The sequence below is a fragment of the Saccostrea cucullata genome, unplaced genomic scaffold (genome assembly GCF_032062105.1).
Source record: "Saccostrea cucullata isolate Sc308-1 unplaced genomic scaffold, CSIRO_AGI_Scuc_v1 ctg1034, whole genome shotgun sequence".
In the NCBI taxonomy this organism is placed as follows: Eukaryota; Metazoa; Mollusca; class Bivalvia; order Ostreida; family Ostreidae; genus Saccostrea; species Saccostrea cuccullata.
This window is the reverse complement of record NW_026932728.1, coordinates 169050-187427: the sequence shown is the minus strand read 5'-3', so window position 1 is coordinate 187427 and position 18378 is coordinate 169050. Positions and strand designations below refer to the sequence as shown.

The 18378-nt window shown below is 36.0% G+C and overlaps 1 protein-coding gene across 2 annotated transcripts in view; it reads right to left on the bottom strand.

Annotated features, from left to right (window-relative positions):
* Window positions 1-18378, bottom strand: part of LOC134235930 (traf2 and NCK-interacting protein kinase-like) — a 49517-nt gene that overhangs the window by 1214 nt on the left and 29925 nt on the right. Inside the window, exons 15-26 of one of the 2 annotated variants that reach the window (XM_062718104.1) lie at window positions 7970-8063; window positions 7391-7518; window positions 5391-5631; window positions 5157-5222; window positions 4685-4830; window positions 4484-4547; window positions 3972-4072; window positions 3675-3824; window positions 2621-2680; window positions 1474-1552; window positions 557-637; window positions 169-308 (exon numbers count right to left, since the gene is read on the bottom strand). In XM_062718104.1, the coding sequence (XP_062574088.1) occupies window positions 169-308; window positions 557-637; window positions 1474-1552; window positions 2621-2680; window positions 3675-3824; window positions 3972-4072; window positions 4484-4547; window positions 4685-4830; window positions 5157-5222; window positions 5391-5631; window positions 7391-7518; window positions 7970-8063 (1350 nt within the window). The remainder of the gene's footprint in view (window positions 1-168; window positions 309-556; window positions 638-1473; window positions 1553-2620; window positions 2681-3674; window positions 3825-3971; window positions 4073-4483; window positions 4548-4684; window positions 4831-5156; window positions 5223-5390; window positions 5632-7390; window positions 7519-7969; window positions 8064-18378) is intronic. The other variant, XM_062718105.1, reaches the window with a different exon arrangement.

The following is an 18378-nucleotide window of genomic DNA, read 5'->3' as shown; positions in this document are numbered from 1 at the left end:
TACATGAGTACAACAAATAAAATCATCTTTTTAGTTTGAGTGGTTTGCTAAACTGGCTGTCCCACTGTGTAGATAACATTGACCATCACTTCAGTATTGTTCTCACAAATAAAACTCATGCTTCTGAATCTTCACAAACCTCTTTGAATGACTTCAAAATCTACTCACTTTGTCATTTCTCTCACAGAGGAACTTGAGTTTCTGAGCTTTCTTGTGCATGAACACTCCATCAAGATGTCCAGTCTCGGCCGCTCGTATCTCGATGGCTTTGTTTCCCCATCCCATCAATTGACCAGTGCTGATGTAGGCTAAAATAAACATATACTAGTATTGATCAGAGCTGATGTGGCTAAAATAAAAAAAAACACAATACTATTATTGACAAAAACTCATATTGACCAATGCTGATGTAGGTTGGTAAAAACTCATATTGACCAGTGACCAGTACTAATGTAGGGTAATAAAAACTCATATTTACCAAGTTCAATAGGTGACTTAAACATTTCATTTCCTCATTTTGCAAAAAAACTAGCATTTTTAATACAGCGCCACCTACCAACAGATGTGGGCATTTCTCCCCATTGTACGATGACATTCTTTGTCACTCTGCCGCTGGAGTTCACATAAACTCCCTCATCTACAATGACATGACATTGTAAACAACAGAGTGTTACCAGAATATTATAGTTAACTTTTATTTAAAATAAAAGACATCACAAACACATCCAAACTTAACTGCCTTTAGCAGGCTTAGGAGCATTCTGAAGTTCAAATTATATTTTTTATTCTATAGTCATCCTATTTCATGTCTTTTATCTCAATTCTCAGTTCATGATGTATATCTACTCCCTCTCTCTTCCTCTCCCTCTCAGCTAATGCCCTTTTCACAGAGAGTTAAATTCGAATTAAACATAAGTTTACTGCAAATTATCTTCGCTTAGCGTTCACACAGTGAATTTAATGTGAATTAGTTTAATTCAAATTAATTTACTGTGCATTAAATTTTAATACTTGGCATGAACTCCATGTGAACGCTAAGCGAAGCTAATTCGAATTAAATTTTGAGGCATGCGTAGTGGAAAAATTAAGTCAAATGCCACATGTTGATTGTCAGCTTTAAGTACTTGTGCTATTTTTGAGTGAAAAACTGAGGGAAAATATGTTTTAAAAGCATTAAAATGTGCGCATTATGACAAATGCATCTGCTTCTGCACAAGGTGACGTGATTTTCAAATGATGTCACAATAGCCTTACTGACGCCTAGCTGTAGAAGTTAAATTTTAATTCGCATTAGTTTACTTCGAATTAGCTGTAGTGTGAACGCAATTTAATTCGCATTAGTTTGATTTGCATTAGTTTACTTTGCATTAATGAACTGCGAATTAAACTCGTCGTGTGAACAGGGCATTCAACTGATTTATTCAAATGTACATTTTTCAAAGAAGACAATATCACTGAAGATAAACAACTTACTGTCATAACAGCAGAGGAGCTCCATTCCGTTGGTGTCGGGTAAAATGACGATGGTGTGAGGCAGGATTGGGCCTTGAGTCTGCAGGAAGAAAACTCAACTGTTACTCAGTATTGAGATGATCGAGAAGTTAAATCTTATGAAACATTTTATTGTGGTTTAGTATCATCTGTTCCAGACAATACCAAGATTGCTATCAATACAGCATTTATTTCAAGGGTCTGAATTTTGATCTTTTTCCGAAACAAAAAGTGCCTTAAATATAATTTCATCAAGAAAGTCTGATGAGATTTGTCACTTTTAACACATTTTGTGAGTGTTATGATTTGAGATGAAGGGTCAGGGCTGCATTATAAGAACATGCCTGTACCGTTTTATGAACCCCTATAACAAATCAGTCAGTCAAAGCATTGTGTCATTTACTTGAATAGGTAGCTGGGGATAAAACCTGAAAATTCATTTGCAACTAGTTCTAGGGAAGCTTTTCTGGTAAATGTGGGGATGTGTGCTCAGGACAATTTTTATAGAAGAACATTGTCTATCAAACATTCAATTGTACAAACACTAATTAAAATCAACACAATGCAAAAGAAAAAGAAAACATAATCCCCTTCTAAGCACCAACATGCAAACATACATAAACCTGCGTTAGTTAAATATTACAATATAATACGTACTGTTGAATTACATTTCTAAAGATCTAGTGTTGCCTTTCTAACATAAATTAAATAAGGTATATTTTATTTTACAATACGTAGTAATTTTAATATCTAGGCTATGTTTGAAGATCTGTCTAGCCTGTGTATCATAATGAGAGCAGCAGGTGTTTGTGAGAGGGAGTATTCTAGGTCATTATAAATAACATGGGAAGATTAGATCCAATTACTTAATTCTGAATGTAAATATTTTTTCAATTAATTAATAACCAACTTAATACTTTTCTAGCCATCCCATAATAAATAAGAACTAACATTTTAGTTCCTTAGTAAGTTCTTTATTACTGTTTATTATTTGTTGGGTATAAAACTAGACTGTAAGAACAAGCAATTAAAACACAAACCCCAGAATTATGATCTGTAGCACTACAGCTGATAAACAAAAAAACTAAATAGTCAAGTAAATCTGGCAGGCAAACTAGGAAATATTTACCTGGTGGGCGTAAAATGAGGAAATACCCGATTGGGGCGGGGACTGGGGGTGACTGCGAAACTAAAAATAACCAGTGGTTCAGAATACAGGACCATTGTACTAAAAACTGTACTTATACTGTAACAAGTGGTACCAAGTACAGGACTGCTGTACTATAAACTGTATTATAAAGTAATCAATAGTACAAAATACAGGACTACCGTATATCTGGTTTTCCTTGCGATGATCTATACAGGACTACTGTACTATAAACTGTACTATAAAGTAATCAATAGTACAAAATACAGGACTATCGTATATCTGTTTTTTTTTCGCGATTATCTCGCATTTTTTGCGACTATTTTTAATTCACAAAATATAAAACACGCAGAAATTATGTCAGCTATAATTTTATATAAAAACATTTCCATTTTAAACCATAAAAAATCTTCAATCGTGAAAAATATCTTACACAAAATTTAAACTGCACTAATCTACCCCTTTTTCGCAAAACTTCCAACACACGAAAAAAAAAAAACAGATATACAGTATTGTACTAAAGACTGTACTATAACATTACAAGTGGTACCAAGTACAGGACTTTTGTACTATGAAGTAATCAGTGGTACAAAATACAGGACTATTGAATCATAAAGTACTAATAAAAACAGTAAAGGACTAACATAATTTAGACTACTACCAAGATCATAACTTCACAAACATCAATGAAACACACTAGAAGCATCTTCCATGCATGTCTAATCAATATAGACATAGAAGACTTAAAAAGAAAACTGCTCCAAAAAACTTAACCTGGGACGCCGACACCGAAACACCGACGTATCACACAGTACAAAAACTATCACAAAGAGATTAGGCAAGGAAAGGAATATTACAGAGAACTACTGGAATAACATAAATAGAAAATCTACACTCAATCTATTTTCAGAAACAGTTCTACTCAAATAAAACAATTTCACAATACAGGCCTAAGTGTACTACACTAATTCTAAACACTTGTGTCCACAAACATGTGTCACACACTGTACTCACATGTGCCACATACAGTACTTACATGTGTGGGAATGTACAGGTCATACGCCAACATTTCATCCACATCGATGCCATGGAAACCACTATGGGAACCATAAAGAACCTTTAACCTTTGACCTTCTTCCACTGTAAGGTCAACTATCAATGGTTTGTGGACTAGATCTGTGAAAGACTGCAAAAAAAAAAAAAAAAAAAAAATCAAAATCAAATATTCATGTTATATTGCCTTTACAATAAGAGGACACAGTATATGGTAACGTTATTATCAGTAAGTATAAATAAGTTAGCAATAGATCTCTCTGAATTATTCCTGTCTCACCTTAAAAGCCATGAATTTGTGGTAAGGTTTGGGAGCCCAGGCGTAAATCTCTATACTCTCCTGTAAGGCTATCACAAGGAACTTGATCTTCTCATACTTAACTGTAAAAACAAAACTTGTCCATATAATATATCAATCACAATAAATACAAAACTTGTACATGTAATACAGTGTACTGTAAACAAACTTTTATTCGTGGGCAAGAAATATTTGCAAATTCCACAACCTACTTTTATTTGCAAACATTAATCACCGCGAACCAATAATTTTGATAAGTATGTGTAGAGAATGTTTCCTCAGTCACGAAAATTAATTGTTGCAGATTGATTTCAAACTAACGAATCGCCAAATTCAACAAGCAGTTCTCAGAATCACAGATTACTTAAGGGCAATAAGAAATATTTGGCTATGTTGAATATATACATTTCACATCCAACATTATCTTTATAACAAATGTTTAAAAAACGAATCTGAGTTACATCCCTTTGCCACACATTGCACAGGAAGTTTACCTATTTTGAAGTGGACACACCCCTCCAGTTCTCCTACATTCACCCAGCCATTCCTTCTGTCATTCTGCTCATAAAAAAAGACCAAAGTGTCATAATTTGTGTGTTAGAACTAACTTACAACTAATGATTAATTTATAATAATGTTGTGATTCCAATAATGAGGATAATCCATAGAAAATCATATCAATTGAGTCTGCTCACCGCTTCCTTTTTGAAGATTTTGTTGTTCAGCCATGACAGATAGTAGACGCGGATTTTGTTTTTCTTGCCGGAGATTGTGACCAGAATATTCTGTCCCTCTAAGACTTCCATCTGTTGGAATCTCCGCCGTGAGATCAATGTGTAAACTAAAATAGAAATAACATTTAACATAAAGCAACCCCTCTAACAGCCGCGAGATTCATGTGTAAACTAAAATAGAAATAATGTTACATATCTCAGCAGTAAGATCAAAGTGTAAACTAAATACACCAATATCTACATGTAGCCAAGATATTAAATCAGACTGGAATGGGGAGTTAAATATGTGAACCACCAAACAAATATTTAACACCTAAATTTAAAACCAGACATTGCTTTTCAATTTTTTTAATTGTTATTACCTAAATTACAAAATACTCAAATACTGATCTTGTATGAATCTAAACCTTGTTTTACCCTAACTTTGACCTACCTTTTCCCTGACCACTTCTGTCCAATAGCATCAAACCATTTTCTGTGCCAATGAGTAAGTTGACCCCTAAAAAATTCATTTTGTATTACAGATTTTCAATAAAAATAAACAAGTCATTTTCAAGATTAAAAGAGAAATCTTAATGATAAAGAGCTTTGAAACTGAAAATTTATGGAGTAACTGATCTTTGTCTTACACAACACTCACAAAAGCAGTAAATTATCAAACACATACCCCATAATGCAGCACACAAGATGTCTGAGGAGAATTTTTTCTTGTATTTTCGGATTTCTGGCGTGTCACTCAGAGCTTCGGTCATGGGTTGTGATGGCGCCACATTGACGTTAATCTGTGAGCCACGGCGAGATGACTGGGAGGTCAAGGTCGAACCCTCAGAGGCTCCGAACCCAAAGGCCGAGAAAGACTTAGGCTGGTGTCTCAGTACCCCTCCCTCATTACTGACTGCCTGACGATACTGAAATATAAAGGAGAAAGACTTAGTCTGGTGTCTCAGTACCCCTCCCTCATTACTGACTGCCTGACGATACTGAAATATAAAGGAGAAAGACTTAGGCTGGTGTCTCAGTACCCCTCCCTCATTACTGACCGCCTGACGATACTGAAATATAAAGGAGAAAGACTTAGGCTGGTGTCTCAGTACCCCTCCCTCATTACTGACTGCTTGACGATACTGAAATATAAAGGAGAAAGACTTAGTCTGGTGTCTCAGTACCCCACAATCAGAAATGTTAATGACCGCTTGACGATACTGAACAAGGGAGAAAGACTGAGGTCGATGTCTCAATACCCAGGCTAAACATGCATGTAAACTTCGTGCGTCTGTCTCTGTGTTTGACGTCAGTGGGCGGGCACAATTGAAATTGACATAGTAGGCCTCATGTAATTCAAATCTATCATTCAACATTTTTAAAATCTAAATTTACAATTTTATTTCACAATGAAATGGAAATATACATGGAATCACTGCCTGGTTAGTAGAGTGTGCCAGGGACATCAACGATAGTCGGAAACATGGGATATAATTTTTGTACAACGGGCTTCGCCTGCTACGCAAACTATCCCAGGTTTCCAACTATTGTTTATGTCCTGGCATACTCTACTAACTAGACAGTGATTACTTAAATATTTCCTGTCACTTAAAACATCTCATTGTCCCAAACAAGGCCTCTGATAACAAAAAATCTCCTCATAACTGGGTGTACAAAAGACAGTTATTTTTACACCCACTCTAACCCTCTCAAATGTACCATCATGTAACAATTACATATTTCGGTTGATTTTGCTGTACAGGAAAAAATAAGTTTATATCGTGCCCGACCAAAAACCCTATTATTGGTGAGTGGACAACTTCCTATACTAAGACTTTTATCTCTCAGTGGGTGCTGAATCAAGCACTTGTTTTCCTAAGTGTTGAGGCTTTCCCTGGCTGCCATCACAGTACCACTAAATCGCACACCTCTTAAACAGCCAATAAAACCACGCTAGTCATCATAAACACATAATCGGTTTCCTACTGATGCTAACATGCTCGTTTATTGTTTTTCCTTGTTTTTTAAGTATGTTGTATAAAACACACCAAACAGCAACAGAAACTCTTTGGTATGAAAATTTATAATCATCCTATTGATGTTTATTTGTAGAGAAAAATATTTGCATTATTTTGGTTGTTCTACTTAGCATTTCAGTATTTCTATTATAATCTCTAAAAAGTAGTTGAGAGTAAGTACTATACTTTTACATGTAAATTTAATCTTGTGGCTGTGCAGTCAATTTCCGACTCAAATACTGTAAGTCGTTTTAATTCCACGGTGAAAAAATTTCACGATTTCTTTAAAGTACCAATTGCGATGGTTTTAATTTCACGCTGCAAGAATCTAATTTTAATTTTGTATAGTTTACGCATTTAAACATTTTTTAAAACCAATGATAGCATTCATGATGGGTTTAATTTCGCAGAAAATTGATTAATCGCGAACATAGTGAAATTAAAACCCATCGTGATTATTTGCCAATCTACAGTATTTAAGCTCACAATAGTTTGCAACTGCTCTTTGAACAATGAGCTAGCCTGCCTAAAAACTTGTGTTTACATAAAAATACAAGAAATTATCAAACTGTATCTTGGTACACAATACATGTACGTATCAATATCTGTGCAGCATTTAGTTTATAAAGAATCCTATCAGAACTTTGTCTCGGAACTAGGAGCTCACCTCGTCTGATGTGGTCTTGTCCTGGGGTCTCTGTGGGGTAAGGCCGGACCGTGACTGGGGTGGGGTGTGAGGGGGCAGGAGATCTGGGAGTACTCCACTGCTGGCACTGTGTCGGGGTTGCTGAAGCACTGAAATATAACGATTGATCAATTGATTGACTCTGTACAGTGATTGATGTAAATTGAAAATCTCAAGAAAAGTGACCATTTAGTTGATAAATTAACTTGGCCAAAATCAATACAAATCCTCATATATTTGAATTAAAATTTTTTTACCAGGTAACTGTTGAATAAAAAGTAAAATTTTAATTTTTGAGGGCTTTAACAATTATAACACTTCATAAAATATGGATCTTCATATTGTGCAAGACATAGGGGCAATACTGCATGGATACTTTAAGAATGAGATTTATTACTGATTAGGTATTAATTGAATTGCCTTGTCACTTGTTGAGTAAGTCCCAAAAATAAATATTATAACTGCAACTTTTCGATACTTAGCTTACCACTGACTTAATACTGACTATGCAGTATGAGTTAGACTTTCCAGTGAACGTCATACTGACCCAGTAGGACTTACCACTTGAATGTCCTAGGTTTCCTACTGGATTAGAGTTGGCCTTTCCAAGTTTGGGCCTCTGTGCTTTATCTCCGAGAACATTCTCAGATTTATTCTGTAAAACAAGAATACACAAGACTTATTTATATATATTAACAAAAATTTGTTGTATTATATATAACAGGAAATTTTCACTGAACAACACTCTATTACAGAGATTTCAAATTTAGTATTATCAATTATTTTACTGAAGCCTCATTTATTAAGTAAAAGTAATGAGCAGAAATCATTATGAGGCTATAAACTCTACTCTCATGAAAAGTGATAATTGTATTTCAGAACAATCTTGTATCTATGTTTATTTTGATCTATAATGACACCTGCACATCTAAGGCATGTTTTCTAACAATCAATCATTCTAAACGAAAGTTCAGCAAGTTGAAAAGAATTTTAACAGCCAGGTCTCCATAATGAGTCTCCCACTTACTTACAGTTGAAAACACAAAGTGGTAGTGGAAGATTAATCTTTATTTCACATTCACTGCTCTTTTTGATTTGTCAATTAGTGCTGACCACAGATGTCCACAATCTGTGAATCTACACAGCTATCCAAAAATACCAATAATATCAACTATGACAACATGTGGAGGAATTCAGATTTCATCAAATCTCACTGAGTTATGACCCAATTTTTAAAACCAATAAATCATGAAAAAAAAAGGAAATTCATTGGAGATTCCTTGACCTTTTCTTGTGAAAACTCTGAACTTCATAGTAAAAACATAATTGAAGCATATATATAAAAAAATGATATTGAAATACACATCTAGTTAGCAAGTCAAAAATAACATAAATCCTGGACTGATTACCAGTCATAATTGTCAGATATATTTTTTCTCTCTGTGATTTAGCGTGGACACCTTGTCAATTTTCCACAGAAATTATCGATTCTTGGTTAACACTGTGACAGAGAACCCCCGATAAGGCTTCCATTACACAGATAAGCCTAATTTGATCCCAACTCCACCACTGTTCTTTGCTATAATCAGTATACCACGGCAATGAACATGCTTTATCAAGTGTTTTACTGATGCAGGGTGTTGATTTACGGCTGTGTGTTGATCAATATTGATGATTTTATGAAGACTTATCTATGTATCTAATTGGCAATGCTTTAATATCTATCAAGTCTATGCTGTAGAGGTGTCCATCAATAAATCTAAAATACATATGTCTGTAATCATAAGGGGGTTCTTAAAGAGGGGACGGAAAGAGCAAGGAGAGAAAGAGGGGAGAAGTGGACAAAAAGTGGAGAGAGAGAGAGAAAGAGGGAAAAAAAAATTAATAGAATTTGTGGGAAGAGAAGAGAGAGAAAGAGGGGAGAAGTGGACAGAAAGTGGAAAGAGAGAAAAAGAGAGAGAGGAAAGAGAAAGAAATGGAAAAAGAGAATTTATAGAGAGAGTGGGAAAAGAAAGAGAGGTCAGAGAGAAAAAGAGAAAGGAGAGTGGAAGAGAGTCTTAGAAAGACAGTGGAAGAGAGTCTTAGAAAGACAGTGGAAGAGAGTCTTAGAAAGATAGAGGGAGGAGAGAGAAAGAGAGGGAAAGGGGAGAGGGAGGAGACAGAATGGGTAAGAGCACAGACAGAAAGAGGAATTTGATAGAAAAGAAGGTATGGGGACTTCTCATCAACTGCATTTCAAATCCTTTCATAACACTTCAAGGTCAAAGACTCCTTTAAGAACAATTATCACCAGAATCTTGACTCAATGGAGATCACCTTTCACTCATTACCCCCTCATTATCCCCCCTGTTTTCACTCCAATTTACTTCAGACTTCATAAGACTGGCCTTTTCTTTAGATGGGGGCCACTTTAAAGTTCAGCTCCCCAATTCAAAGAAAAATAATTTAATCTAACTCAGAGTTTAAATCAGAGACACATTACTGCTCTATTGACTTAGCTTAATTCCATGCTCTCGACATTAATCAAGAGTAACTGCTTCAAAATGGCAGACAATGTTTAATTGCAACTGGAAACACAAGAAGCCCATATCTGAAACAGAAGTTTTCTGTGAGCTTTTAATAAGATGCCGCCTGTTTGAAAAGCAGAAATTTCTGTTTTCATCTGCAGATCAAAGGGATGCTAGTAAAAGAATTTTAAAACTAGAAAATTTTCTTTGTATATATGAAAAAATTCACTCCACTTTCACAGTTTGTGTTTTTGAGCACCAATCTCCAGAAATCTGTAAGCATAGGAAATGAAGTTATGATTCTCTTTTTGTACATGTGCCCTCCTTCCCTTCCAGGTCAATGTGGGTGCATGACAAGTCCCCCCCCCCCCAACCTTGCATTCATGATCAATTTCTTTACTGAACAATAGGAAAGATTTTCCGCATCATGTCATCATAATATGGATTTCCTGCAGGTTCATTCAAATATCCTGCCAAATAATTTCAATTTCATACAGTTCCAGAATTCGATCCGCTTTGAAAAAAAATTAATTACCATCCCAGAGTAATGTTGCATAAAATTCTGCCCGTCAGCCATTGACAATTGATGAGACGAGCGGAATGTGTCAACATCCCTGTATCGATATGTCAGGGGCTTTATATCAGAATAATAGCTCCGCCAGGAAATCAATACTCCGTACTGTAATCATTGTATCGGTCCCATCAGCATCCCGTCCTACATATAATGTTCTCATGTTTATAAGGTAGTGGGTGTATTTTCATAGATATGTACATTTATCTCCATCGGCAATATTCCCTAACCTTCAATTTGTCAATGAAAAGAGTGAAACTATTGCCATTACTGGAATAATGATTTTTATTGGCTGCCAAGAAAAAAAAATCTCAACCAATTCAATAGCAATTCAATGTTTATTTTTTTTAATTTACTGGCCAGAAAGGGATTTGGGATGCAACTTCTTCAAAGAGAACAGAATTTGAAAACCTTGAAACAAAAGTAATTCAGAACTCAAACTTAACCTTCTACTAGGTTTTTGAAGCCTGTAAGGCCCCTTCACAACCTCTCCACTCTCTGTAAGCTGTCTTATCCACTTGACCAGGACTTTCCCTTCATTAAAGCCAGGCGGTAGGACCCTCATTATAAATTCCAGTAAATGTTCACTCCTTAATGACCACTCACTGCTGGAATGTCTAGAATGACTTCTCCACTAAGTCGGTAGTTCATAAATTTCCTCCTGACCACTGCATTCAGAGGTTAACGAGATGCCAATGCTAATTATATGTAACTGAAACAAATTCTGCTCTGATACTTTGTAAAACATTTACAGGGTCTGTATTTGAATATTTCAAGTGTGCTTAAATCTTTCAATCAATCATCCCTTATTTTAAGCAAGTTATAAGCCTTGAGTTATGGCAATTCTTATGCCATTTTTTTAAAAAATATAAGATTCAGCAAACTTTAATATAGTGTGTCTTGAGGGTTAGTCCTTCTCTTATCAGTTCACAGTGATGTTGAAATGTAATATTGGTAACTATTCATGACATGAATGACAAATCTTAATGTCGACCACCTGTTCAGGTAATACCCAGGTAACTACAGAAAATCATGCAAAGGAAATGTGCATATCGCAGCTGACAGACATAGCCGCTATTATTGTGTTAAAAACAGTCAATATAATAGCCATTATAGGGGACAAACAGCCATAGGGTAGGGTCTATTGATGTCTCTAAATCAGTCTCCTATTTATCATACTTTACCATGCCTTATTGTAGAGGGGGGAAAAAGAACAAACCGCTATAATGGCATCTGTCATTATTGACACAGAGAAAAAAACATTACCTGGGAATTTATAAATCAAAATTTAAGTACCCCAGCATCCTGCCACAACTATTGATAAAAACAGGTCAATATCAAATCCTGACATTTTCTCATGCTCCCGGTCCAATTCTTCATTGTTTCTCATGATCTCTCTCACTTCTTTTTTTCCAGAGATTTTTTTTTTATTTAATTGTTTGCTCTTTTCATTATGAATGCCTTTAGAAGTTTTTTTTTGGAATCAAGAAGTGTTCCCTGTTAGCAGGCAGCGTGTGTATAATAAGGGCCATCTGTGGCTAACAGGGGGTAGAAAATAGCAAACAGACAGGCTGGGGGAGGGGACTTGGGGTTAAATAGTGGCACCTGGTCCCATGTTGGTGGGGAATTAGAATAATTTCTAAGAGATAGTACTGCTTTTTTGAAATGAAGGAGGTTATCAAAAAGGGGAAACAACACTATTTATGACAACTGACTCATACTGGAAAACAATTCTTCCTCTTAAGAAAACTGAAGTCTGAATGCAAAAAGATCGATCCTATATAATATACCCTTACACCCAATTTAATTTCAATCTCAAAAGAAGGTATATTTACACCCTTTTGATTCATAAAGTTAGAGACATTTTTACCACTGACACGTTGTCTTGTGTTCAATTTGCCAGACCAGACTGTGTGATGCACCAGTTTATTGCTTAAATATAGACTACCGCACCCTGCGCTACTTCCTACCCCTATCACAGAGCTGCACCTTAACATTACCTTGATTTATACGTAACATTTAACACCACACCGCTATAGAATTAGCATCCGAGAAATCCCCAATAACTAGCAATTTAAAGTAGATAATCACATGGCCGTTATACCTGGGGAGAAACTCTCTGTTTGTTCGGGATCTTTATGAGAAATATAAATCTCTTAAAATCATTTCCTCTGCCATCCTAAGTGTCTGGTACCATTCTTAAATTCTACAGACACAGATTTTATGTCTAAATGCACTGTATCTGTGTTTATAGTAATTGCCACTCTACTGAGTATACTATAAATAAAATCTTCCGTTCTTTTTTAAAACACTTCACATTATAGTGGCGTCTTGACAAATTTAATGTGACAAATCGGTAGTACCCCAGTCGTTAACACATATTAATGAAATCTGCGCAGAATTTATCAATATGTACTTGTGAAATGCAACACAATTTATAATCTTTGATGTGTCAAATAGAAAGTCCCTTTAATTTCTTCAACCATATTTTTAATGTTTTAAAAAATCTGTACTCAACATGCTCAACTCAAAAATATGATTAGAAAATTACTGACCACATGAACATGATGAAAAGGCTCTAAACAAAATAAAAACAAATCTCATAAAATAATGTAACAAAAGGTTTTTTATTATAGTTTCCACAGGAAATATTGGGGAAGTATGGAGAAGGCTCATTGAATGTGGTCAATGTCGGCAGCTGTGGCCATCATTCCTAGCTCTAATGAGGGCTTTATACCATGTCTGTTCCCCCTCAATCTGACCACAACTAACATGTAATGACTAAAACACCTGGGAAAAATATCTCCATTCTATTTTTTTTCTGTTTCTTTTTTTTCAAACTTTCTTCCTATATTATCTGCAACACCTGGATAAAGATCTTGAAACTTCACAAACTTTAGCATTAGAAGTGCAGCGAGGCAAAAAACAGAGAAAATGCCTAGATTTTTTTTTCACTCAATGCCATGTTTTAACATACATGCATCCATGTTCAAGGTGATAATTATTTTTAAAAAAATAAAAAAGAGGGAAAAAAAAGAAGAGATGTTTCATTAAGGAGAATAGCTTCCACAGACACATGTATTTTCCATTAAAACTGAGCAGCAGATAGGATCATAAATCTATTTCACATGCAATAAAGAAGAATAGCCCCCTGACAGATGAAATGAGGGGTGGAGGAAGGGGGAGGCATTGAGACGTCCATCAGCGGCAATCAGCCGGTCAACTCATTACCACGGCAATCAGGGTCAATGGAGTGTTTACTCACAACAATCAATTCCTGGATAATAGTCAGCTATTAAAAGACCCAGACTCCTGATAATAGAGAGGTCTTAGATTGGAATGATGTTTGGACAATAGCGGGCTATTAAGGACCCAGACTCAGGGTAATATACCGGTCTGATTGGAATGATGCTGGGAAAAATCTATCATCTGCAGGTCTGTTTCCCCCAGCTGGGGGGACTCCGGCACGTGGTACAATATTGGAAATGTTGATTGAAATTTCACCCTAATGAGAGCTTAATGCCAGGCTTGAAGATGGTCTGGAAATGGTGTGTGGAGGAACCTTATTGTTCAGTGCTAACAAAGCTGCACTGATTCACATGCAAAAACCTAATAATTAAGACTCGATGAGTTTTTCAACTGAACTTTTACACATTTTTTTTTAACCAGCAGTGCTCAAGTTTTTACATTGAATGGAGTTCTCCATAAAACAAAACAAAAAAAAAAAAAAAAAAAAAAAAAAAAAAAAAAAAAAAAAAAAAGGATCTATCACATTCATATACAAATATTAATAATATCGAAGGAATACACAATGTCCTTTAAATGTTTACTCATATTCAAACATAGATACAAATGAAATAATTTAGCATCAATAAATTTTGCATGTGTCTCCCTAGTCGCTGACTGTATAAGATATTTCTTGAACTTTGTACCCCATTCACAGTCTCGAGACTAGAATCTGACAGAGTCATTCAGATAAATGAATGTGTCTATATAAGACCCCAATAATTGTCTGGGTCCCGGGGCCAGATTTCTCCTTCCTTTACATAACAAACAAATGATAAGAAAAAGTCAGTAATCTTGGCCAGCAATGCCTTCAAACAAATTATACCCCCCTCCTGACAGCACTTCACCGCAGTGACCTCTAAAAATCAATACACAATTCCGCAAAATTTGGAAAAAGTCAAACTTTGAGAAGACATTAAGATCACGACCCTGTAGATAAGACTTTATACTGGGGTAGGGAGAAAAGAATCCCAGGCATGTTTCACCTGACAAAACCAACTTCCAATATCCAAACTTAAAGTACACATAGCAAAACATACAGTAAAAAGACCCTGTATTGTTAACAATTTTGATTGAATTGTGATAATTTTTTGATAATTAAAAACAAAATTTGCGAACAAGTATATTTCAAATTTGCTTCCTATTCTTCAAATTTGTTCTATGAAGGTTCCTTCCTTCAAAAACTATATCAAGCCCTGTACAGAAACTAATACCGTATAAGTAGAATTTTTAGCGAGGATTTAATTTTGGCTTTATTATCGAGGGTGCTTCAGATGTCACTAAAATTAAATATCGCCAAAAATAATTGCGTATTATTTGCAATAGCTTCTTTTAAATTAGTAAGCATTTTAGAATTGCTAAATTTACTTCTTGCTAAAAATAAAACACCAGATTTTAGGTAGAAATCGCTAAATTTGCGTCTCGCTAAAATGTCCACTTATACGGTATTATTTCTGTGTAACTATAAGCAATCCTTGCCTCTACCATAATCTTTAAAAATATATAATTATTGGTATCTTACCTCTACAAGTATGTAATAGTATTTATCCACAATCTTACCTCTACGAGTATGTAATAATATTTACCTCTACGAGTATGTAATAATATTTATCCACAATCCGATAAAACTGAAAGTTGTCATCCTCCTCATCCGCCATGACCACCATAGTGGAAGTCAATCCACTCCGCTCCCCGAGGACGAGAGAAAAAATACCAGTCCAATTGATTATTTATGTCATTAATATAGGGCTCTAGGATTGCACTGTTCATACAAGTCAATATCATACACAGGAATTCTACTGCTCTATTTAATGGATACTATTCTTCACACCTTCATCAATATTTGTGGATCAATGATTGCTGTTTGATGTCACAGAGACCGGTCATTATTTTGTCCAGCGGTCTCTCCAAATCTCACCTGGAAACAATTCTCTCCTTTTTACACACTTGATTCTCCAGAGCTCCCTATTATTACTTCCTTCGGAGTTCCAATAAAAATCCCCTTCTTTCCTTTAGAGCTTCATTTCTGCCTATTGATTCATTTCCATTTGGAAAAAAAAACCTTAGGCCTTAATGCAATCTTTTAAAAAAAAATTTCAGACTCTTTTTTTCAAGCAGTAGCATGCACTCAGACTCTATTTATGATGCAAACCCAAATAAAAAACCAGAGGGAGGAAAAAGTCGTCTACAGGCTTAAATCTTCACACTTCAGTTTCCACAAAGCTAATAATCCAATCAACATGACTTCACAGGCTTGTAAAAAAAAATTGGGTGTTTAGCTACTCATGTGTAAAATTGATGTGCGCGTGGCTGGCACCGGGCAGATTCTCTAGTGAGGGAAAGCGTACTACAAATTCCCATACAATTCCTTCCCTCTCTGACAATTCATTGACTAGCACCGATAGCAGAAAATCAGGAAATTCCACAACATTTATATCCACAATCTTCCCTCTACAGCTGGTAAAACACAGTTCTATCATAACACTCCAGTCAACTTGTTTTCAAAAAACTTTCTTTTCTTTTTTTTTTTTAAAAAGTGTGTCATTCAATTTAAAACCCAAAACACAAGCCTACGATTAGCCCCCGTCACGGAACCCACTGTAAATCAGCAGAAAGACACAAAGAGCTGAGATCTCCTGCATTGAGAGATAATTCAATACACTGGATTCGAGTGGGGAGTCTTAATCTCTACAACAAGGACAGAGCTTTAATTCTCCTGGTCACATTAATCACTGGTCAGTGCTGGTCAATACTCCGGGATTCCCCTGTTGGAGATCGGATCCACCTCTCAGCTCTGTACCAGATCAATACAACATGCACTTTACAATTCCACTAGAAACAAAGGTCAAATAAAATTCTTGGGATCCTCCCCCGTCCACTATAGAATTTCTAAATCAATTTAATAAATATATCCTTCCTCAGTTAAATATTAATTAACAAAATTTAATTTCTTCCTTGACTGATAGTTCAATGCTTTTGACACTAAAATGAGTGAACAGGAAGCCTGATTTCCTTTTTTTACTAATCACACTTACAAACGCATTATAGGGCTTTATCTGTTTTATCTCGTTTATGACTGTTTTATAAAAATGAAAACAAGATTGCTATCTCTTCCCTCCCCAATACAAAGAACAGAGGATGCTCGAGTTACCCTCGCAGGTGTAAAGCCTAAAATTGCAGGTGAGATATTGATCGGCACTAGGCCTCTCTAGTGACCACCTGTAGATAATTAAACCCTCCCCCTCTCCTCCCCCTGTCTTAAACAGAACTCAGATGATGGGTGTGTACTGTGCCTTCAGATTTTATTATTTCAATATTACAGACAACATTCATCCACACTTCACAGTTTCCTTATTGTCTCCATTTTCAGAAATCACCTGCTCCTCCCTGCATTCCTAGACTAGTCAATCCAGAGCAGTCCCTCCAAATCATGACACTCGCAGGCCTGGGCAACAGAATCTTAAATATTTACACTAATCAGCGAGTGACCACTTGCTCCACATGAACCACAGTCTTTTAAATATCCCCGATTTCTCAGGCACCACCTGTCCATACACATTAAACCACTCACCCTACCCCCGTTACTGGAATGTCCAGAGAGGAATTTCTACAACATCTGCCACGGTATAGAACCTTTAATCTCCCTGACCCCCTCACAGAACTACATGGCCAGGAACATTCCCCGGTGATCATTCCCCCCTCTCTCTGTCCTCACCAGATCCCCTAATGTTATTGTTCCAGAAACTGATCTCCTTTCTTTCAAAATAAACACAACATCAGATTCCCCACTTCAAAGACCCCTCATAATTGGTTTATAATACCTGACATCCTTTTGTTTAACTTAATGCTTTCTCCTACACTGTCTTCATTAAATCAGTGTTTACAGAAACCTTGAAATCTTCTCTTGATTCTAAATCAGGCTGGTACTCTGATAAGTACCAGAGCAGCTTGCTTTATTGTGCAATTCTAAAGCTTCATAAATAGTGGATGGCATGGGGTAGGGATCTTATGAATTTCCATGTGAGGACATCAGGTAATGAGGACACAGGACCTATCTCAACTTAAAGTGCTTTCTGAGGAGGACAGTGAGTACTAGTATATGAGAACAATAGCAGGTGCTTTCTGAGGACACTAACAGGTGCTTTTTGAGGACACTAACAGGTGCTTTCTGAGGACACTAACAGGTGCTTTTTGAGGAGTCACACAGGAGAGAAGCCTATCATTGCTTTCTCAACACAAGCCGGTTGAAGTGCTTAATTTCAATATAACACAGAATTGATATTAATCCCCCCCCCCCACAAATATTAACCTCTAATCAGAGAGACAACACAAGTGAGTCGGGCTTGACTAGTATCATTTGAACAAACTAGAATCTACACTAGCAGGTGCTTTGAAGTACTTGAAAAGAAGATTTTACCCTATATATCAGGTGCTTTTTGAGGACACTAACAGTGGTAATTGCTTTCCTATGTAAAACTTGGATCCTTGCCCCGGGGGTCAGAAGCTACACTACCTGAGGAGAGATTTTTCCTAGTACAGTGGTTCTGGAGAAGAAGATTTTTAAAGACTTTTCCTATATATTCCTACACCAGCCCCGGGGGTCATTG